Raw genomic sequence first — 25,196 nt, 5'->3', positions numbered from 1 at the left:
GTCGAACAAGTTCTGCCAATGTGTAAAAATTTATGTCCAAAAAATTTATGACTGGGCAGAATTAATTAGAAAGCCTTTTTTACTGTGAGCAATTATTGTAAATTAGTCCAGTCAAGGAAAGGGTTATAGAGGGAAAAGTTGGGAAGACAATCTTTGACCCCGCAGTTCTGTTTAGGGTAGTAAGGAGGTAAACATATCAAAAGTCCCCACCCCCACCCCGTGTGCTAAGTGCGTGGGGGTGGTTCAAAGTTACCATTTTTTGGTTAAAACTCAAAAACTATGTATCTTAAGAACTTGACTGTCATATAACAAATTAAAGCTTACATAATTTCCTACAATATTCATTTCACAACTATTTTTATAGTTTTCGAGATATCCGCTCTTGAACGTGTGACATTTTTGAAAAAAAAAACACGTTTGCAATCAATTTTTTTATATTTTTTCTCTTATAACTTTTTAAAAATTGACGAGGAAAATCCATGCTGATTATGAGCTTATAATGCATTAAATTCTCTTCAATTTTATGTATTATTTCACACTTTTACGAATTTCCCTACACCTTTTGCAACAACTTTAGTGTTGAGTGTGAATTCTCCATTTTTGCAACAATAGACCAATTGACAAAGGAATTCGGAGGGAATATTTTAAACAAAATTTTTGACTTTGCAGCTTTGTTGAGACTAGTTAGGAGGAGAACATATTAATAGTCCCCATTCCTAACTCATGAGCTAAGGGGATGAGGGTGGTTTAAAAGTTGCATTTTTCAGCGTTTTGCTTCCTCGCTCATATCTTGAGAACAATGCGTTCAACCGACATAACTAACTATTTAAAAATGAAGCTTGATGAATTCTCTACACGTTTTGTTTAGTAGAATTTTGTGATATTCCCAAGAGTTCCCGAGATATTCACTCTTGAATGTGTGTAATTGTTAAAATATCAGGTTTTTATCCATTGTTTTGCTCTTTCAGGGCTTATAACTCTCCAACAATGCATCATAAAAACTGAGGCTTATCGTAAGTTTGTGAAGCATTGAATTCTCTTTGAAATGATTTATTATTTCACTTTTCCAAGTTTTCCTTTCATTTTTATAGCAGCTTTAATTTAGGGGGTGGAATTTTCATTTTTGTTGTATCGACTATTGTTGAATATGCTTTGCACTGAGCTCTGCACTGAATTGTTGATATAGAAGCATTTGTAATAATAATTAATGATGTAAATTTCACTGGATGTCGGACGACACATCCAGTAGAGTTTATTTATAAATTGAAGAACATTATATATTTGGATAATAATTTTGGGAGGTGTTGTGTTGTGTGTTGCAGAGCGAAAACGGCAATGCTGGGGCGTACAGGCCAGTGCAGCCTATGCGCGCGGCGTGCCTTGCCGTGCACGCGACACTGTGCCGCGCACATCATGTACAACGTAGACCAGCTGCTGTTCGCCTACTGCACGGCCAAACTGGCCGACCACACGCAGTGCCGCGTGCCTGTCTTCGATGTGCGCCACCACATGCCTCTCTGTCCGCTGCACGCCACCAACAATGTAACTAACACTCACAAACAACTCTCATGTAGTCAATACTGGCCGGCCGAGTTAGGCCGAGGTTAGGTTATTAGTGAACTGTAACTTCATTAAATACTTATGACAACGTATATTTTTTCGTTAGGGATACTCTTGATTAGAAATGAAAATCTAAGTACCTTTTTTAATATTTGCCATTATTGATAACTAGCAGGTAACCCGTGCTTCGCAAGGGTATTTTTAAAACTTGACAAACTGAAAAATTGACGTAATGAAATCTAGAAGAATTGAAAATAGGCCTATAAGAATCCTCGGTCAATTGAACATTTATATGCAACATTTCAAGTAAATCAGTCCAGTAGTTCAGACGTGATGATGCGTCAAACATAATTTTACTATCCTTTACACGTGTATACGTGTTTAAGCTAGCTCTTTCCTTTCTTATAGTACTACCATACCTATTAATAATTAACTTGATTGCAAAATTTTACATTGAATAATTATTTGATAAAATCCAAGTTCAATCGTAATGAAAACAACTTCCTTCAAAAAATAATTTATAATAATATGTTTCGAAGGAAAAAAATTGAGAACAAAAAATTAAAACTTCTTCGGGACTCGAACCAAGTACCTTTTGCTTCCGAGCTCTTTACCAATTACCAATACTCCACGAGAGCTGTTGAGATGAATTGTCTAGTAACTAAGGTTATATCACATTATCCTTGCTACCTAGAATGAAAATAAATGTGGCATATTTCATTTAAAAAAGATTCAATTCGTTTCTGTCTGATAATTCATAACGATATCCATAATTTTTGCATCTATTTATTAAGTGTTACAATTAAATTGCAGAACATGCCGGCAATATTCAAATAAAATGCTGTTAAATTTTGGACTGCTATTGAATTCGCCCCCAAAATAGCTAGTAAATGATTATTTATAGCACTTTGCTCAAAATAATCCGACACGTATTATTTAAAATGTTTGTTCAAAGAGCTGAATAATATAGCTCTTCAATTGGGTTCAACAAATTTTCGTTTCTGATACACGGATTTCAGTAGGCTACATACGGTACCATACCTAACCTTCATCATACTTGAAATACATCTCTTATGTTAAGAAAAAGTTCTCAATATTTCACCGATTTAGGAATTTGTCAGCGGAACAATATTATTATTGTATGTTGGCTATATTATTGTATTGATTTCATTTAAAATCAAAACTCTTACATAATTTTATAACATAATATTTAACTCACTGCTCGCACCGGCGGCGGTAGTGTGTTGTATGATACCGTAGATGATTTTCAGTGTTTAAATATGACAAAAACAGCTTTTCGAAAATTTGAAAGATTGAGAACCAATTAAATGTTGTTATTCAAAACTTAACAACTCACAATAATATAATATTTTCACAATCGCTATAAGCTGCCAGCATTGTATCAAAACTCCGGTACTGAAACATGAGCTTCCTGTATCGAAACACATATTGCAACACATTGTTACCAGCGTATCAATTTCTCTATGAGCTTCCTTTATACAAACACATCTAAAACAATGTAGATATGCCGTATGATGTTCCATGAATCAAATTTCAACATTAATTCTGAAAAATCTAGAAGGAAAATTGAAATTTGGACTTCGAGGTGCACGAAATTGATATTATTAGAATCTATGTGCAAAATTTGGAGATCTGAATCATTCCCGTTTTTTCGGTATGCAATCCACAAGTTGACATGTTTTGATGCGAACACACGAACAAACACAACCCTACTCTCTCTCTTATTATATAGATGGCATCATGGCCGAAACATGTCGTAAATAAACAATTTTAAAAAAGGTACTTAGATTTTCATTTTTACTTTCCTTGCCCTATACCATAGGTAAGGAAAGTATTGCTTTCCAAAAAAATTAAGGTACCACAATTTCTAAATTTCTATACGTTTCAAGGTCCCCTGAGTCCAAACAAGTGGTTCTTGGGAATTGGTCTGTATATGTGTGTGTAAGAGTATATGTATGTCTGTGTACACGATATCTCATCTCCCAATTAACGGAATGACTTGAAATTTGAAACTTAAGGTCCTTACACTATAAGGATCCGACACGAACATTTTCAATCAAATTCAATTTAAGATTGCGGCTAAAATGGCAAAAATTATGTCAAAAACAGGGTTTTTGCGATTTTCTCAAAAACAGCTCCAACTATTTTGATCAAATTCATACATAAAAAAGTCATTGATAAGCTCTATTAACTACCACAAGTCCCATATCAGTAAAAATTTCAGAAGCTCCGCCACATCTATGCAAAGTTTGATTTTAGATTTCCAATTATCAAGCTCCAGATACAATTTGAAAGAAAAATTTCAAGTGGAAAATCTCTACAATTAATGTTTAGTAACATTTTCACCCGAAATTGAAAATAAGCTTTAAATTCGAGAAAATGTTATTATTCAATTGCATACTGTTAGCAACGGTTGATTCCATTAAATCATTCACTATGAAGAGATATCAGACCTCGTGTGTCTCCAGCGTTATTGTCCCGTCATCAACTGGCTCAGATCTTTGAATAGTGGACTTGAGATGCGCGTGAACACTAGCGTCTGTTGATCAATTTTTATAACGGCAAGGAAAGTTGTGTGAGTGCGCCACACCAGATTTTTATTCTTATTACAAAGTGTATAAACAATACATCAAATAAAGAATAATAATTGAGCATAAATACGGTAGATGAGACAATATTATAATAACAGTGACAGGGAGCTGAAGAAAGGCACAAACAACTGAACTTTGTGTTATTGTTTCTATACAATATTTGTTGTTTTTATGTTGTACAACACTTATATGCAACGAACACTGGTTTTCAAGCAAGACTGTTGATCAATTTTAGGATTTTGTAATATTGATTAACTACTTTATGCTTAACGCCGCCTTCTATCAAAACTTCGTGATTTTTCCAATTGAAACAATAAAAGAACTTGTAAAAAATATGAAGTATTTGATAGAATAAAACTTCTCAAAATTGTTTATCTTGTTTGAAAACGAGTGTTTATTACCAGTTGTCAATTACTAATTCAAAATCAGATTGCATAACTGAGAGTTATTCATTAACAGATACACAAATGAAGTGAAGTAATTATTTTTGCTATTATCTACTGTAATGATCGTAGTGTTGAGACATTAAATAGAACTCAATGTTGCTGCACCAAATTTATAGAATAAGATCTCTCTCTACCATTTATTCATTCACTCATACAATAAATACATCATCAAAATGATAGGGAGAGGAAAAATAAGGTAACCTTGTGCTATTCCTCGCCCAAGGTTAAACATAGTCAGAAATAGGTTAAATATTCTAAATCTTCATTTCACGAGAATAGGGTTGGCTACTGCAAAGCAGATAGTGAGAAAAATGCATGCTTATTACTCTATTCTATACCCCTTTCCGCCGCTGCAATTTCAACCCAATAGGCATTTGTATGATTAGATTTAATATCAATTCAATATAATATTACATTATTTAATATTATTTGGCAGGACCCTCAATTGTTTGTATTGTGAATAAAAAATTTTGATTTGATTTTTTTTCTGAATGTTCGATCTTATTTTCAGACAATTCTAACGAAACCTCAACCAGATACCACACCAAAGAGATCGCGTAAGAGAACAAAGCCTTCAACGTTGAATAGGTCTAGAAGTAAAAAGAAGAAAAAGTCTAAATCTAGTACGACATCAACATCAACATCGACGTCAACAACAGCAGTCAACTTTGTGGGAGAAAGTGTTGGGAGAGTGACTGCAGATGTTGTTAGTTCATCAACACCAACAGCAGAGCCGCCATTGGCGGTGACTACTTTGGCGCCAATTTCAAACGTAGACACGTCAGTGACGAGTATGTCAGGTCACGATATCGCCGACGTGTTCCAAACGGAAATGCATAGTGATGTGCCGCAGGTTGAAATCGAGGTTCAACTGGGTAAGTAAACAAACCGAAGCTTTTAGATTTAGAGGTACTATTTTCAGTTGTTATATATGTTGTTCAGTCACGAGAATAGGGTTGGCTACTGCAAAGCAGATATCAAGAAACATGAAGAGTGCTATTTTAACCCGCTGCAATTTCAACCCTATTCTCGCATCTATAGTAATGCTAGATAACTTGCTGATGTTTTATGATTTGGCATTCGAGTGGAAACAGATTCCAAAATGTTGTTATTTTTATTAAAAACCGGTAGACTGGAAACAGTTATTGATCAGGAGAAATGAGCATTGTTTCAATAGGCTTTGAAAGATTGGCAGACAGTCCAATAGTCCTTTAGTCCGTCTATGCTGGACAAATGTTTTGTGTGTCCATCTATTCTGTCAATTCCTATAAACTCCTATAAAAATGTATCTCTTCTGTTTTCAAAATATTTTCTAGTTTTCACTGATAATTCAGAGCAATATTTCATTTCGATTCTATTTGCATTCCATCTAAATTTGAAATTGTTGTCTGGTATATTTTTGAACTTCTTATTTGTGAAGCGAAAAACTTAATCTACTTTTTGAAACTGATTCCATCAAAATATGGGAAAGGAATCGTATTGGGCTGAGCCAGTTGTCCGTTTTCCAATCATATATTTTATAATTTGTGTTCATGAAATGTATAAATAAGCGAACTTAGGCTGTGCTGGAAGTGAGTAGGCTGTTGTATTTGTGTTTGCTTCAATTTGGTCACAACTACATGATTTGTGATTGTATTGTCGAAAAGATTGTCTGTGTCATTCTTTTTTTGCCCAGCTGGACTGAATTGAATGGAAAACACGTGTATGTGATGTAGTTGGGTTTTAGTGTTTTGGGTTGACGTTGCAGATGGTGAAGTGCCGGAAGAGGTGTTGGCGATTGCGTCGATGGATCCGGCCGAGCTGGCCAGCCAGGCCACCAAACTGCTCGAGGATCACGAATTCACCAACATGCTGCTCACCCCGGATTTCAACGACCTTTTCACTGGTAAAACTATTACCTTACTTAGTAAAACGTTTGAATGTTTTTCAATTGTTTTTTGTATTAAAGTAACAGTTTTGCCCTGGAATCGTAGGCTCACTTACAGTGAATTTAAAGGGGGCTTTTGATTCTTGGGAAGCCTATGTCAAAAAATCACTCTTAGGCTGGCCATTAACGGTAGAACATGCATGATACACTTGACGGCATATATTGTTGCGTCTTCACAGCGAAACGCTTCGAGCAAAAGCAATGTTTGTCATGCTATGTTATGTTCTACCGTTATTGGCCGTATAGGGTGTTGTTGGGCATCCTCCACCACCATATAGCTGAACTGCTCTAGACTCACAAAATGGTCAATCAGCTCAGCTTTCCCCTAAGCATGCATTCAAATTCAATTTATTTCCCATAAAATTACAAATCAAGTAAACAAAATGCTATGAATTAATAAATAATACATAAATATAGTAGTACTTTATCATAATTTTCCTAATATAACGTTCAAGGTGGAATAAAAAATGCACATACCTTGGCATAATGGCAAATGGAAATACAATTATTGTACATTCATTATGACACGACTAGCATAATTTGAAACTTGTGCGCTAGCCGTCAATTGTTATAAATAACAGAATATTTACATAGAAAAGAGTACGCACATCTACCATGTTGCTTTTTCAATCTATTCAATATTGATAATGTAGATAGCAATTTGTTGGTTGTTCGGTGATGATTGAATGGCATAGGTCTGCTTTCCTGGCGTCTCTAGTTGCCAGGCTTTAGTTGAGCTGCAATCTGTTTCTATAACTGTTGCCGTCCTATAGTCAACTGCACGAAAAAAATATGAATTAATTCTCATTTATTATCATCTGTGGACAACGTTGATAAACTTTTATTTGGAAACGTTGTTCTCATCTGTTCCAAAATTTTCCGGACTATTTTTGTGCAGTTGACTATATTAGGTGGCTTAGATTAAGAGATCGCAGACGATTTCGATTTGTATCTTCCACATCCTCATGTTTCTCAAATAATGCTATGAGACACACTATTCAATGTGATAGTCCCATTTTGAATGATAATCTTTGGAAACCCTCTGGTACTTCATTTCTACACCCCTTCGAAGTGAACACAATTGCATGAGTTTTCAATAGCAGTTTTAAGGGTATATTTTTCAATATAGGCTATTATACTCTTGAAGACATATTTTTAAAGTAATTGGGCGGCGACTCGCCAAAGTTTTTAAAAATTTAAACTTTTCATACCACATTTACGATAACCGAATAAAAAGAGTTCGGGAGCAAAGTGCTCTAGTCGAGTAATTGTGTAACTAAAATCTATTAATTAATTCATAAGAAAAACAATGCACAGTCAGCTAGATGCTATAACAATGGGGTTGAGTATTGCTATTAGAGATATTCAACTTTTGACTTGTTTTATGCAAGTAAGTAATGTACTGACATGTTGCAGAAGACAAGAACGGGCAGTACGAGCCGACGAAGGAAGAGACGGAAGAACTGGAGAGGGCGCTGGAGGCGGTGGACAAAGACGTGCGCTCCCTGGAGCGGACACTGACCTCGCGAACCGGTCTGGCGGCGCTGCCCCTCACTGCGCTGCCCCTCGAGTCCCTCCTCGACGACGCCACCGCCCCCCTCCTCGTTGCCGCCCCGTCTCTGCCGCCCCCGCCTCCCTACTCGCACCACTTTGCTGCCCCACCCACCAACCTCACCAACTCGTAGCCAAAGATTAGGTCAGCCCAGCCCTTCATTATCACATTTCAAATTTGCCATAAAAACAATTACATACAACTTAATTAATACACTATCTATTATATCAGTAGAATCTCTGTTGATGTTGTGAAACTTTTAACTTCATGGAATTATGAAATTTGGAATGAAAATTTTCATGGAATTAATGAAAACACTTGAATATTGTTAATATTTCAAGTAAAATTGAAAATGTGTCTCGGGAAGCCTAAAACTGCAATCCAGTGCTCAAAATAAAACGCAGAATTAGCAATATTCAAATGTTTAAATTTCTTTCATGTATTAATCAATTTCGACTATGGATTTATTCAATACAATTGCAATTGAGTAAATTATTCAAGTATAAATTCTTTTGATTTGAAAGCTATTCATTAATAGTTTGAAATGAAATTTGATTGCAATTTATTTCTTGTAACATTGAAGTGCAGTGGAACTAGATTGTTTTTATCTGAAGAGGAGCGAAAATAAATAAATAAAATCTACAATAAATTCAAATTGCAAAGTAGAAAGCAGAACTGATTTTTGTAATTTTGAGTTTGGATTTTTTCTATTTTTACTTGAACATTTTTGATAATTGTAGATTTTCATCTTCATCCATATGAATTTTGTGAATTTTTATGAATTTTGACAGCTGGACCAGTCTAAATACTACTCGCAAACCGTGTGGGCTCGACTGCAAATGTGAATCGAGGCTGGACCTCGTCACAATCATCTTTCTCCTTCCCTTCATCTTCATATTAACCATCATCATCATCGTCGTCGTCATCATCTTCATCATTCGCTGCACCGTAAATAGTTTTCTGAGGAAGCGTAGTTTATCTTTATATCGTTGTTGTTGTTGTTGTTGATATTGTTGTTAGATGCATGTAATCGTAATGGAAAAGGTAAACAAATAGTTCTTTACAAACGTACCTATTACAATTGGGATTAAGCTAGCGTTATAAAGTAATAATTATAATTGTCTGTCTGTCTACAAGAACCAGTTTATTGTTAAAGGTACGTATTTCTTACTTTAACATACACTTTTGATTACAAAAACCAACTCAAATTTTCAATAGTTTAGGTTGCAGTCCTATCATATCTCCATCTAGAGCACAATAATTATACCAACCTGTGTATTCCCTAGTCAGAGTGTAGCGTAAATGATGTGGTGTTGAAGTAGTGCCCTTATAACATAGTAAGTAAAAACTTTTATTTAATTCTTTTTAAAGATAGGTTTTTATACAATTTGATATTTTGTATTCATTGTATTACATCTATTGATAAATTGAGGTACAATGATACACGTTGTCATATTTGTATCACAGGATATTGAGCGTTTCTTTTAATTTAATTTTTTTTAAACTATGTAATTTATTAAGATTTGGTGATACTTGTTGTAGGTGTGGAATTCGGGATTTTTAGAATAATAGATATGTTGAATCTGAAATATTTCCAAATGAATTCAATGTTAGAAATAATTCAGTTTATAAATTATTTCCTTCGCTGAATGAATTATAGTAGTATTGAATTGATTGAAGTACAGGCTTATTTAATTTAAATTATTTCTGTGATGTATTCCATAATTAATGATATCACGCTCATTTTTTGGCGCGACTGTTCATTTTATTAGATAGGTTCCATATTTACGCGCCGATTCATCTTCCTATTAATAAAGGAAGGTATTAGCTTATACATGAACGGAGTAGGAAATACACAATTGACGCATTATCACTTTTGTACTAATTAATTGATTAACTTGCAATTCTACATCGTGATTCTGAAATTAACGAGGATGGATATAGGCTTGTATTCATCTTCATTAAACAATTAATTTTAATTTAATAATTGAAACAAATATAAATTTGCCATTCAAAGTTTACGCATAAATAAAAGCCCAACCAACAGAGCATCCTCCAAGTTATCGAGTAATCAAAACCAATTAAACTAATTTTTTGCTGACAATTTTCAACATTGATGAAGATTATCCTCGTAATTTTGACAAAAAAATTGATGATTATTCTATTTTTTCCCTGGACATAAGGAGATTGCATTTTACAACAAAAATTTCCCCCACTGCAAAGCACGGGTTACCTGCTAGTTGAATATGTATTTTATTTTATCACAAATCAATAAGGAGCCAAAATTATTGTAACATTAAGTTACACTTTGAAGTGAATATAGTAATGGTGAAACAAAATATTATTAGTTGTTGCTATGTGTGTTCGGAGATAATTTTTTATTTTGAAGTTCTTTTTTATTTTGAAGTTTTAATTTCCAGATTTTTCAAATTGAAAAAGTTTTCTTTCTGCATATTAAATAGGTTTGGGATGTCTTAAGATCTTTATAAATTCAAATAGATTTCTTGACAATTGAAAAATGTACATTATTTTCTTTTACTTGTTTTACAATTTTTTCATGAAAAAGTTTTGTTTTGTAGCATTAAAAATGGATTCAAAGAACTGATTATATTAATTCCACTCAAGATACCATGAAAGTCTAATCGATGATAAATATCAAACTATGCAATAGATTCTGTAAATCGAATATAGAAAATCGATACTCTGTTGCCTACAGCATAATATTAATCTGGATATTTTGGAGTTATAATGTATGGGTGATTCTAATTTGACTACTAAATTCAATATTACATATATCCGAAGCAGCGAAAAAATACTAAATTTATTAATTAATTTTTTTTCTGTTAGAACTGAAATTAATTTATTTGAAATATTATTTATTTAAATTTATTAAAATGAATATCTTTGAACGTTGAATTCTGCGGAAAAAATATTTCATTTATCAAAAGGTATCCGAAATCATTTGGCATCAAATTATGTCTGACAAACGGAAAGAAACATTAAAAGAATGACAACATAAAAATTCATGTTCAATTTTTATATATTAAAATCGAAAGTTTTTTCAATAGTTGATGGTTCCCAGCTCTGCCTTGTAACTTGAAAAATAATACAAATATCTTCCAGGAAATACGAATAGGAGTCGTATATTTTCATAAATAAGATACAAAATGATATGTGATAGTATTAGGTTCAACAATGATAACTTCGAATTGGTTTAAAATACGCCTTCATAGGTCTTGCGGGTCCTGTTACAAATAATTTAGATTGTACAACTATCGTGCAATTATTTGAATTAATACATGTAAATTCAACGTTTTACATATGAAATTAGTACTGAAGTAGTAGGTAGTATTAGGATTAGTAACTCTTAGTAAACTAATAAACAATTGTCTCTATTATTTATTAAGTTTATCGTTTAGGTCAGTAAAAATTGTGATAATAATTATAAAAACGAAAAAATAAAATCTTCTTTAGGTTAGGTGGCAGTTGTATAAATTAGTTGTAAACTATTAGTAGTTCTGTCTATTAGATATTGTATGACATGTAGGTAATTTCGTATTTTGTGTTTAAGTTTGTGGTGAAAGTCGAATATAATTATTGTTGAATATAGGTATTTTAATTTTGACCACTTTTACATACTATTTGTAAAGGGCTTAGACAATTTATAAATAATGTCATACATATGTATAAATACAAAGCGATGTCATAATTTATGTCAATACCTTTATATAGTTATGATAAGGGATCGAGCGCTCGTTCAAAGGGGTTGTATGTAAAATTAATTTTTGCTTTCTTCTGTAGGCTACCTCAATACTGTGCATGCCTTATAGCTGTCTAAATCGATCTACATTGTGCTAAATGGGAGGAAATACCATTATTGTCTCATTAAGTATCAACCCGATAAGTTAGAAAATTGAATGATTTAAATGTTTTTCCATGAAAAGACTTTAACGTTGTAATTGCAATTACAAGCACGCCAAAGATGTATACGTCTTTACAGCTATATCCTTTTGATTCGGATATAGCTATTTCTATAATCCTTCATAACCTGTCAAATTATATGAATGGTACCGTTCCGTTAATAACTGATAAAATACTAAATATATCGTTGAAATAATTTGAAAAACAATTTAACCAATACAGGTACCGTTATCTGAATTTTTATTGTGAATCTATGAAGTTTATCTATTAGAACGTATTCCACACCTAATCTAATTACCACAATTTCTAAAAATTATTTCTTCTTTCTACGGTACATTCCAACCGCTTTTGATAGTGTGAATAGGATTGAGCTTCTGAGAGGTCTGTACAGCATGGGCATGTCCCCAAAGTTTATCAGCCCTGTAGCTATGACAATGCGAGATGTCAAAGGACAAGTAAAAATCGGGTTGGATTTTCAGCTTGGACCTCCACATTGCTAATAAGAAAATCGACCAGAAAGGCACAATATTCTGGAAATTCAGTCAAACATGTGCACATGCAGATGACATTAAAACTCAGATTTTGGAGACCTTGAAATCCATGTATAGGAAGTTGGAAGAAGAGTCAGCTTTGATAAGACTCAGGATAAATGAGGAAAAAACTAAATGCATGATTATGTCTTCAGATGCAGCACAGCAAGCAAGACTGGTGGATCTGGTCACTGATGGAGCTCCCATTTCAGATTAAGGAACCTGCCCTGATGGGGCATATCCCGTGGGTTTGAAGGCAAGGCAACTTCTGGAGTTGCCTTGGGATTTGGTTTGTTTACGTGGTTCCCAAGAACAGCTAGGAAAGTGGAGTCAACCCAGACAGAGCCCCGCATGTCCAGGCAAGGCAAAATACTATAAGAGGGCGTCTGGTATCCTGCAGGCACCGTTAGAAACATCATATAAAAGTACCACCCATTAGCACGGTCCACATAACACCTTGGGTTGGTCTAAGAAGAAGTAAGAATATGGACAAGGAAGGTCGACAGATAGAAAAATAAAAAAAGAATGGCGCAAAGCTAAGTCAATCGAAAAAGTGCCATTCTATAAATGAAAAGTTCCAATTCCAAAGCATATTAAGAAGGAGAAGGGCTTTGGAAAGTGGGTCTCTTTTAGTCGCCTCCTACGACAAGCAGGAACACTTTTGGTGTATTCTGGTTTTCAACAAATTCTTTAGTTTTTTGAGTCGAACATACTCAAAGCTCCCCCAATCCACAGGGGGCTTAGATATTACCAATTCGTCAGGTATTTAAAAGAAAATTAATTCTCATTTTTAATCAGCTGTGGACAACATTATCAACTCTTATTTGACATTCATCTATTCCAATTTTCATCGGACTATTTTTGTGCGGTTGACTATAGTGATGCCCATCATTGTCTATAGCTGTGAAGCCTGAGCAATCACAGAAGAGAGAAGAGACTCAAGAGTTACTGAAAGAAGAATGCTTCGATGAATCTATGGTCCAATATGTGAAAATGGAACTTGGACACTAAAATATAAAGAGGAGTTGGATGCACTCATACATGGACAGGATATAGTCTCAGAGACAAGATGGCTGGGACATGTTCATCGAATGGGAGAGGACCAACTTCCTCTTAGAGTATTGAGGTGCAAGCTGGACAACCGCAGGAGGATGACAAGGCCACGAAATCGCTGGATGGATTGTAAAGGACTTAACAGAATTGGAAGTGAGAGGATGGCAGTTCAAGACTGGAGGCAGAGAATGCCAAAGCCCACCCCGGGCTGTAGAGCAACGAGAAAGAGATGGAACATTCCACATTAGCATTTTGATTGTAGTTTTTAGTCGAATAGTTTCTACTTATCGGGATTACGGGTTGAATTCCCTTACAACTTTGCAGATTTTTTTCGCTCCTAAACCATTCCCTCTTTTCCTCTTGGGAGAAGTAGAACCCTTTATATAATATTATAATAATCGATCACATATCTTATCAACCTAACTTGTGCCAACTTCTATCTAGATGAAAAATAATTATTGTTCTACAGCTAAAGACTGCATCATTCGCCATGAAGTTATGTGATTGTAGGATAGTTTATTTATGTAATGTATTTGAAGATTAAAACGTTTGAATTTTGTGGGAGAAACTCAGTAATTCTACTTCTGTTCACTTAAAAACTTGAATACCATTTCCATTGTAGTGATGGAAAGTTGAAATTTCAATTGATATTGGATAATAGGCCTACTTCACGCAAGATAATACCCCTTATATTTAATTTCAAATTTTCAGTAATTGGAAATTTTCAGAAGTCTGGTTGAAATGTTTCTTTTCCGCTTATCTTCCACAAGCTGCCAAGTTGTATAGAGTTTCGTGGTCCTTGAATCGTTCAGAGACAAATTCTGCATCATAAGATGAAGTGGAAAAATGTAGGAATTGATGGAAAATCATATTTATTGGACTGAGCTAGGGTTGAGGTTGAAAAAGTATTTATTTCATGGAAATTTATTATTAATTTATTGTAGTAAATCATTCTAGATACACAAATTCCTCCTTTTCCCCTTGAAGAATTTATTGTGATGCAGTAGTTGTTTTAGATTCATTACCATTATTCCTTGACCTTGATGATTGTAGAAGAATTTTTTTAAAGTTCATCAACGATCTGCCCTCATAATAACCATTTTCGATTAGTAACGTTCATTTAATAAAAAAAAACTTTTCTCATCAATGTCTATTATATCTAAAATAGAATATCATTGGTAAAATAATTTTGAAATATTCTTACGATTTTTTAAAATCTCTTTTCCTATTTTTCATCGGAATGCAAGATTTGTGGTATTCTCTTTCATTATCAACATTGTAATATTATTTTTTGAGAAACTAACTTCATAGTGAGGTCCACGTTATAATGGTGGTATTTGGTTAACATTGGTGTTGCTATCCTTGCCTATCATTCGACAAAGTAGTTAGCGCTATCCTTTTCTAGTTCTGCAACGTTGCCTGATCGTTTTTCAACAATGTAGTAGTATAATTGGTTGACAAAATATTTAATCTAAATAAAATGTATTATTAAATCATTCAAAAATATTTTTTCGACAAATAAAATAAAATTGATCATTTTCAACAAGAATGAAAAGTTAATATTACTGTACTTCAGACATACAGTAACAGCTATCCTCTATAGATGAATTCCAGCTATCCGGCAACGCTGTTCTGCTATCTTTCTTCACTGTCATTATAACGTGGACCTCACTATAATAGGTATTTCTTCTCAGAAGATTTCTTGAAATGTTTTAAATAAATGACTGCTAAGATATTGATATTGATATTATTGGATTGTTCTAGTCAGTGGAAACCCTTGCCGCCTTGAAATCTAACATTTTAAAACATCTTAAGCTAGTACCTATATAATTTTCCTTGATAGAATAAACTATATTATTAATTTTATTGTCTTAATCATCCTAAAGGAACAACTAGTAGTGTACTTACCGAAATTAGATTGTAGTATTTATCACTATTTCTCTCATGTTGAACGATTTCAACATTTATTCAATTATGATTTTGTGGTTGGGGGTTGGAAGTTTTTGTAGCAAATATGTTTTTTCTGTATGCTCAAGGATGAAAAACTGCTTTTCTGAACCATTAAACACCACTAATTTTTGTAAAATTTATAGAAATTACATAATATTCATATAGTTGACATCATTGTAAGTTATCTAGGTAATTTGAATTTTGACCATAAATGATACATGTTCTTGACTTGATAAAAAGTTTTATACAGACTATACTTGCCAATCTAAGAGTTTTACTGAGTTGGAGATATGATAGGATTTTGAACCATTTATCAAATTATTCCTCTTATAATATTTATATAATTTATTATCAATGTTAATGCTGATCTCACATTCTTTAGTTTAGAGTCGGTTTAGCAATAATCTATTATTTTTACAATAATGAGGCTTGTTTAATATTCATTATGAAGAATATTTCGACGGCCAAAGTTTATGAAAATCATATTCATGCTGGATTTGCAAAAGTATAATATTATAGTTATGGGAATGGTTATTCTACTTGACAGTCGATTCACGAGTTTGAGATTTTTTTAGAAGAGGGTCGTCTTTATTGGAAATCATAACTGTGAACAACAAGAACAATTCTTCTAAAACATATAGAATTCTTAATGCCCAACAGATTAGATGTATCGTATAACGAATTCTAAAATTTATTTTGTCATGCAGACACAAGTTTGTTCGCAAGAAAAAAGTGAACTGAATTGTTGTTCCTGGTTCACACAGCTGCGGTCGGTCAACAGAGCAGCGGTCAACATGTGAGAAGGAGCGAAAGCAAATCAACTTCCTTTTTATCTAGATTGCGATCCAAATTTACAAAGTATTAAAACACTCTTATTAAAGTATTCAACTGATCTTTTTCGAGTAACTAATTCATATGTTTTGTCATCAACATTTATATCTCACCATTTGCTAAATTACTGGATTCCTAATTAGGTTACAATATTGAAAAAATCGAATAAATTCATTTAACTTGGCAGCTTGTATGGAGTTGTAGAATGTCTTTGTCCACTGCCCCAAGTACGTGTATTATATCCACTTTCCACATAGCTTTATAGCAATTAATATTACTAAAACCGTTTAAGAGCAAAATAATTAATTTTAAAATATTCTATTTAAACAAATCAAACAAAAAAATATTCTATATAAACAAATCCTCAGTACACAATTATTTTATTAGACTGCCTTCAATAATTTATGGATTATATAGATCTTTTAAAATCTCTTATGATAAACAAATCACTTTTTTGTCAGAAATTGAGTTTTTGAGCGCATTAATAAAGGTTTAGAAACAACTGAGGCATAGACTCGAATTAATGAAACTTTTGTATTGAAAACGCTGAAAAAGCTCTAGTTTTCACTGTTCAAACTAATGTGTTTAGAGAAAATTCAGTAAAGGCGTCCCTCCTTTCTTGAAGGATCTCATCTCATTTCAATTAAACATCACTAATCTCGAATAATTCCTTTTTCGTTCCATAAAAAAGTTCCTGGCTATCTGCTTTACTATAACATAAATAGGTACCGATAATGTAATATTATACTATTGTATGCATTTGAGTGCCCTTCTCGCAGATGTGTTTCGGTGTTATTATAAATAATAACTAGGCTATGTATGTAGTTGAATATAGGTAACAATAAATTAGGTGTTGAAATGCAGTTGCTGTATAACGTAATAACAGAATTACTCGTTAATAAAGACCGTTCTTAATGTAACTATCATTGTAATAAATGATTATCCTCAAAGAAACGTAAGATACAAATTTAGTAACGATTATTATTATATTATCATACTATAATTTATGCTGTATATTTTGTGTCTCACATCCCCATATTGGGGCATTGACTGCATGTCTGTTGTAAATGTGTACTGTAATATATTATATACATAATAATACTATAAATATATTTTTTATAGAATAAAAAATCCGTTCATTTCTTTTTGTCATTTTTCATATTAAAGAAATAAATAGCCTGTTCTATAGTTTCATTTAGTTTTAATCTCTCCCACATTTGATTCTAGTCATGGTTTTCTTGAATAATCAAGGCTGCAATGAATTGATAGCTTTTAGTAGGAGCTTCTGAACAGAATATGCCCAAGAATGAATGTGGCAAGTTTTAGTAGCAATTATTTAGGAACTTAGATTGTACATACGGTATATGTACATGATTTGTAAAAAGTGCAGATACTATTTTTTATTCTTACATTTCTCTTCTAAAGACATGTTGAAAAGTTGTTGTAAAGCATTGGACGAGGGGTGACGACGGGAGCAGGACAATCTTCACCATCCAATTAATCACGGTATAAGAATTCCCCCTGCTTTGGTTAGATCCTCTGATTTCGTAAAAAACATTTTTTAATATTTTCAGTATATTTTTTTGGGTCACAGGTATATTTTCATAACGCTTATTAGACTCAGGAGAATCACCAGATATATTCAATTGTATAATAAGTTTGGTTGTGCTCTTTGTATGTTATGCAATAGGATAAATTGTTCCTGTTTTACAGAAACAGTACTAACTTCAAAATATCTACTTATTTGATTGGGTGGGATTTATAATACATAGATAATCCTATTTCATCGACTATAAATAAAAAAAAAACATTAGTTCTGATTACAGTATTTATTATAGTTTGAAAAAGTGGAGAAAGATGAGTTAGTAAAAAGTTCTAAGTAATAATGTTAGTGATTCATAACTTGAACATTCTTGCAAATTGACCAATACTATAAGTAGTGGCTCAACAAAAGTGCATATTAACAAAGTTGTCTTTGTTTTTAAAAACTGGTCCCCAAGCAGCATACTGTGAAGACGATTTCTTGTCCTCGCATTTTGTGTGTGGCTTAGTGCTGGCACCCACATCGAAACAGCTTTTCCTGCAATTCAGTTCAAAGCAATATATCAATCAATAGATACAACTTGAAAAACAAACACAATGAGTTGTCATTTCTATTAAAAAGGTTTTATTTTTACATAACTGAGTTCAATACTCGATGCATCTTCTACAACTCATTTCTAACTAGTTCAGTGAACAATTTTAATTAATTGGACAATATGCAGATTTAGACAGCCATTGTGAAACATTTCACTGGACCAAATTTACAAGCGTTTTGCAGCATAAATGTCGGTGGCTCTAGACATTACAGGTTGAAAATGAAATATATTTTTTATTAGACGGATGGAACTTGAGAGCCTTCTCTATGACCCAACATTTTAGTTTAATTTGTATTTTGAGAAACTAAATTGTTTGATTGGATAAAAAAATGCGGAATAATCTTAAAAACCTTGTATATTTTTGTTTTATTTGATTTTTTAAACTGCTCCAGCAGTTTCACCCAAGTTCAACTTCATCCAGGAGTCAAGTTATGGCTTCTAAAGAAAGCGCGAGTCAGAAATTAAAGATTTTGGAAATGTAGTGCATAATATCATATAAGAATTGAGATAAAAACTAGGATAAATGAAATAAACGAATTAAAGAACAAAAATTATCAAATAACGCAGTAAAATGTCTACATTATAATATTAACTTGTAAAATGTAAAACCTTAGGTAAAATTACTATTACAACAAAGGAGTTCCGATGCGAGCACGGGTTACTATAATAGGTAATTTAAGAAACAAGACCTCTGCTGGATAATGTCAGTTACTGTAAACGTTATACTGAACCAAATTACATAATTTTTGTACTATATGGTAAGGTCCACGTTATAATGACAGTGTATGATTCTTAATAGTGTTGTTATCCTTGTCTAACATGCAACAAAACAGATAGCACTATCTCTCTCTAGCTTTGCAATGTTGTCAGTTGGCCAGAAATATTTTATTTCACTTTTGACAGTAACTGTACAGAAGTAGACAAACAATCCCCAGCCGCCATGTTTTATTTGATTTATAACAAAATGCTAAAGTAGAGGAGTCGTATAATTGATGTTAAATGTATTTTTGAATAAATGAAATTATTTTTAGATTTAACGTATGAGAAACACAAATTATACTTGAAATGCAACTTTAAAAGTTAATAACTTTGAGACCATCCTAGACTTCGTCCATGCTTCAGTTTACCGGATTAGTTTAGGCCTACACTGGTACCGGTAGGCTATAAATAATATTGAAAGGTTATTTCAGAATTATTTCCATTGAAATTATCTTATTATAGATAGGATTCCTATTTTTAAAAGAAATTGGAATAGAATACCTAGCGAATAACTTAATTGCTGTTGCTTTGAAGTTCAGATTGGTGAATCACAGCTTTTCAAATTAGCGGCCATTTCAGGTTTGTGAATCTGATCTCAGTTATGAAAGCAAAGTTTAGAATAAAATTATGAGATAATATATTTTATTGATGAATTTAATTAATTTGACATGAAATTGATAATTTAATCAAAGGAATTAAATTTAATATCAGATAAAATTTAATGGGATGAATTGAATAACAGCTGTGTACACTCAGTGGCAAAATGGAGTCAATTTGGCAACGTTGTTCTCGTATCTTCCTTCACTGCCATTATAACGTGGACCTCACTATAAAACAAAAGTTACATAGTGGCAATAATAATTAAAATCGTACCATAGCCTACATTATTCAAATCTAGTGAAATTGAAATTATCTTTATTCTTCTTCTTAGAAAGTACAAACAATACACAATATACAATGTCATATACAAAACTTGAAGAAGGTTCCTCACATGGGCAAAGCCTATGTGCGAGGAAAAACATAAAATGTGTATGTCAATGAGGTGGTGAAACATGAATATTTACCTTGTTGAGCTTGGATCGCTGGTTCCTTTTGCTGAAGCAACAGACATTACACTTCCATACACCATTTTGATAATTATGTTGTTAGTAGGCTAAGCTAGATAGACTTGTCACTACTGAAGAATCAACTACGGTCCAATGTTGCTCGTTCTGAAATTTGAGAAAATGAAATTTCCTAATAAATATATTATTCACAAGAATGTTATTCAATATTTTATTGTGAAATTGTTATATGCGACAGTTTCAGTTTTCCTGAATCCATGCTTCATAGTTTTGCATTTCCATCACAATTAAAAATTAAATAGGCTACCTTACCTAATGTAAGGCCTGTGTCAGACTACCTTATAATTTTTTTTATATATCATATTTGACAAACATTATTATAAAAGCTATTGCCGAATTATTTAGGTCTATAAGTGATATAAGAAATGGATGGTCGTTTTAAAATGACCTTATAATTTTAATGATTTTTAACATAATTTTTAATTCTTTCGAATTTCTGAGTTTGTTACATAAAATGTCTAAATTAACATGAATGGTACTGTAACTAGCTGCGACCAAATGAATCACGCCACCTAATGGAACGTCTGAGTTTGAAGCAGAAATGCTAATACAGTCCCTAGTCTACGTTTTCTGGATTGAACTACAGAGTCAGTGGGAAGTAGTAAATCTACAGGGCGTCTTCATACGGTGGTCAATCCAGAAAGCGTGAAGACTACCGTAGGCCTACTGCAACTGCAACAGTGCTTCAAGCTCCCCTACAGAGAGTGGAGTATCTAATACTCCATCAGGTGGAGTATTTCAGCTTTTTGTCTTTATAGTAGCCTACCTATCTTGATAATTATAACGTTTTCTCAAATTAGGCAACTTAACAAACTCAGAAATATAAAAAATTAAAAATTATGTAGAAATTTATTAAAGTTATTATGGTAATTTAAAACTAGTCCATCCTTTTTGGGACACTATATTTTATAATGCATAATTCACACTATTAAGACTCTAATTGTAAAATACCTTTAATAAAATTTCCCTCCACCTACTGTCTAAAGAGCCTACTTTACTCCCTGAAACATAATACTGAAGTTTCACTTTTTCGCTCTTGGTAGGAAAAAACATAAAAACTCCCTAGAGCGTTAAAGTAACTCCATTTAAATAACATGGGAAGCATCTCTATTTTAAAAACTTACATTTGAGATAGGTTAGAAGGTCTAAGCTCAGATGAGGAAGCATATAGAGTAGTCATTAAACCAACTAAATTCAAAGACCTTAAAGAGATGCATCTTTAAGGTCTTTGACTAAATTCAATACCTCAACCAGACATTTGATCAATATATGAAATATATGTTTCATGCTAAAATTATTACAAACTTCATATCATTATACTATAAAAATTTATAAATATTTTCTTTTATATTCCATGTTATTCAAAATACCAGCCAACGAATATTCCTCATTAACTAATCAAATTTGAAACGGGAACTTCATCATTGTGTTGTAGTTGAGTCGGCGGCCATTGTTGTTACAACTTTTGCCGACAGATAGCACTGTCGGCTGTGAACTGTGTGATTACAAGACAGCTGTTTAATTTTTAAGTTATGTTGTAACACATTTTACTGGTAAGTTTTTAAAAATTATTTTATTTTCAATTTTTATAAAAATTTAGGTGGAGGAAAAATGTTGCGTACATCACGAGTGGAAAATGTTTTTTCTCCCTCAGGAAAATTGTTGCCCTCGGCTTCGCCTCGGGCTTCAAACGTTTACCTCAGGGAGAAAAACAGTACTTTTCACTCTAGTTATACAAATAACAGCTATCATGATAGACTGATAGTGGCCTAATGAGCCAAGTAGGTACCGGTAGTAAAGAACTCACAATTGTGGAAATTGCCGAAGATTTAAACCAATGTACCTAGAATGTATTCTAGATTCCTTGATTTAAACTAATAGGCCTAATTATTTCATGTACTTTATCATTTTATGTATTTGTCAATGGAAATAATTTTAGAAATTATTTAAGTTCAAAATAAAATATACATGTTGAAATTGAACTTACTATGGCACGTTGTGAATGAGTGTCAGAACCTGTAGTTCCAGATGGTTACCCGCGTTTCCAAGTCTGCTTCCCTTCCTAGTGCATAAATTTTTATCCAACCTGAAAAATGACACCAAATTATAATACAGTATAATAGTACAGTAGTACTGTAAATTAATATTTGAAAAAAAAACACCAGAAAAAACTGTTATTCATAGATACCAAATACTTTTTAAAAGGCAGAGAAGACCTAATTACCTTGGTAGTTTTTATCAATAGAATTTGTTTTTTTTTCTATTATTTTAACTGCTGAGCCATAATATAAAGGCTAATCCACTCTTATGTTTAGAGCTACTGAAAATATTGAAACAAAATAGAATATATCAAGTACTCTTTCATTTAATACCGTTTCGAGTCGTGTTGTGATAAAATAAAAGGTTGCTTTGACATATTCTATTGCGTTTCAAAGTCTAATGTGTATAATTCGGTACTGAGTACGTGGCATTAGGAAACGATAAAGAGATGTGGAACTTGCAGGAAGTCAAATCAAACCAGCTGTGAGCTTCAAAATGTATAAATCAGTGTAAAGGCCAGCTATGCTGTATAATACGGAACCCTGGCTCATTTTAAATAAACAGGCAATGAAGACGCTAGCTGGAGAAGGTAACAAATGAGGAGATGAATGTGCGGAGCTACAAAGAAGGATCTCATAAGAATTGGTTTGATCAAAATAGGTGCATTAAAGGTTGGTCCACTGAGTAAGAAGGTTGCGAGGATGAGGTGGTTTGGTCATTTTAAGATATATGATGAGGAATAAGTGGGAAGGAGAGGGTACGATTACCTGTTATGGGTGACGTGAGAGAACGAAGAAGACCAAGATTGTGGTAGAAGGACAGAATTAAGGATAATTTACAGGAGAGAGGTAGAGGGTGTGGTACGGTGATTGATTGATTGATTATTTGCCTTTATTAGGGCGAGTTAGGACTCCTTGTCCTCTCTGCCACACAACCTTTACAAAATAAAAAAATGACATAAGATTACAAAATAATAGATTAGGTACCTCTTATGTAATAAGATTACATAAGATTAATAGAAATAGATAAAATTCTTAATAAAAATAAAATTACATATAATAAAAGAGAATCTTAAACTTGATTTATTGATACAATTGGAAAACAATATTTCAAAACTCACTTGATAAATTCTATAATATAACCTATAAGAAATGAAGATCTAATCAAAGTGCCATTCACTCACAAATGCACACAAAACAACCCTAAAACCAAAGATTTTACAAAGTATAATAATTATCATAAAACAATATAAGATAAAAATATATGTAGTTGCATAAATAGTAAAAACATATTCATGTAGATTGACAGTGTGGTGCTGTGGAGGAAGAGGAGGAGACTAAAGGACGGATATGTCAACCCTATCTTAATTGAAAAACAAAAGGCATTGCCGAAGAAGAAGAAAAACTGTAATATAATTTCTTCTTATAAACCGTAGGTAGACTACTTTTCTTATAATTCGAAAGAGTAGAGGATGATGAACTTACCAAGTTACTGGAAAACCACCATCTTCTAATTCTAAATTATTATATTATTAATATCTTATTAAACATTGTATTTCTAGGGTTAATCAATTTCCTCCTCGATTATTACATTATTATGAATTTACATTTAATTAAATCCTGCTTCCAATGAAGTTCTGCTCTGCTAGGAAAAAATAGAATACCATTGGTAATGCGAACACTCGCAGTAGGTATCCAATGATTTTTTCCTGCACAGCCAACAAATTGGAATTCATTGAGCAGGGCAGGCCTTTTGGGAAGTGAATTATATCTTTGCTATTACACCATAGAATAAACAAACTGTTTTTTCTTTGCTATTACGTAACAAGGTGAAAATCCTACATATTCGCTTACTATCCTAACTTTACCAAAGAGGAAAGGTAAGTTTATCACTGATACCGAATAATTATTTGAGTCTACATTACTCTTGTAGCATTCATTAAAACAGTTACAAATACAAATAATTCTTCTTGTCTCATACTGCCATGCCTGGATACCTCGTTAGTAAGTAGTAATTTACATCACTAAAATTATATTTATTATGTTGTTCAGTCATGTGAAACTCATTTACCTACAAAATATTTTGAAAAACTTACCTAACGGTCGGGAGAAACCTATTAGCTGGCTGATAGTCGAACCAATTCATCGACACATAAACAGATTCAATTGCTTTGAAAACATGGAATGATATCTTCGGAATTCGATAGTGATCCTCTACCAACGGACTTGGAAACAGGAGTGATCTTTGGATACAAGTTACCTGTCCAAGAAGCGTATTTCCATCTTTTTTTCTAAGAAAACCGGTTGAGTGTGTTTTTCACTAGAAGTGAAGACGCATTTGGACGATTGCCCAAAATAAATAATTCGTTTGGCGACAGTAACGATGAAGGCCAGGAAAACTGATCAAATTCTTCCATTGCTGCAAAAATGTAAACAAGTATATTTGTATATTTTCCGGTTATGCAAATCTGTGCCAACTAAGTTTCTTGATTTGAAGCTGCACATTCTGGATTAGCTTTTACTCCTCGAAGAAAATTGTCAACAATTATCTTATATAAGACGAGGATGATTTAATTTGGAATGATAACTTTTCCAACTGAACAGTGATAGAACTCAAAACGTTTCGGTCTACGAATGATGATTACAACTCTCTCTCCTTGAGTCTAATTATTTTCATTAAATAAAAAAAAATAGCCAATATTTTCAACATTTTAGGTTTATTTGATTATGCATTGCCATGAAAGATTTTTCAAA

The 25,196-nt window shown here is 32.8% G+C and overlaps 2 protein-coding genes across 11 annotated transcripts in view; one reads left to right on the top strand and one right to left on the bottom strand.

Annotated features, from left to right (window-relative positions):
* The window catches only part of LOC111062829 (INO80 complex subunit D), a 36,443-nt gene extending 18,873 nt beyond the window's left edge, over positions 1 to 17,570 (top strand). For 4 of the 5 annotated variants that reach the window (XM_039425800.1, XM_039425803.1, XM_039425802.1 and 1 more), the window contains 5 exons: positions 1,323 to 1,542; positions 5,130 to 5,493; positions 6,366 to 6,503; positions 7,962 to 8,241; positions 8,889 to 17,570. In XM_039425800.1, the coding sequence (XP_039281734.1) occupies positions 1,323 to 1,542; positions 5,130 to 5,493; positions 6,366 to 6,503; positions 7,962 to 8,230 (991 nt within the window). In that variant the 3' untranslated portion in view covers positions 8,231 to 8,241; positions 8,889 to 17,570. The remainder of the gene's footprint in view (positions 1 to 1,322; positions 1,543 to 5,129; positions 5,494 to 6,365; positions 6,504 to 7,961; positions 8,242 to 8,888) is intronic. The other variant, XM_039425804.1, reaches the window with a different exon arrangement.
* Positions 17,571 to 18,196: 626 nt separating this feature from the next.
* Positions 18,197 to 25,196, bottom strand: part of LOC111057757 — a 74,276-nt gene continuing 67,276 nt past the window's right edge. For all 6 annotated transcript variants that reach the window (XM_039425810.1, XM_039425811.1, XM_039425809.1 and 3 more), the window contains 4 exons: positions 24,539 to 24,861; positions 22,391 to 22,489; positions 20,344 to 20,490; positions 18,197 to 18,462 (listed from right to left, as the gene is read on the bottom strand). The gene's annotated coding sequence lies outside the window, so the exon portion shown is untranslated. The remainder of the gene's footprint in view (positions 18,463 to 20,343; positions 20,491 to 22,390; positions 22,490 to 24,538; positions 24,862 to 25,196) is intronic.

Source organism: Nilaparvata lugens, chromosome 4 (genome assembly GCF_014356525.2).
Source record: "Nilaparvata lugens isolate BPH chromosome 4, ASM1435652v1, whole genome shotgun sequence".
NCBI lineage: Eukaryota > Metazoa > Arthropoda > Insecta > Hemiptera > Delphacidae > Nilaparvata > Nilaparvata lugens.
Note: the sequence above shows the minus strand (reverse complement) of the source record. Positions and strands in the feature narration are given on the sequence as shown.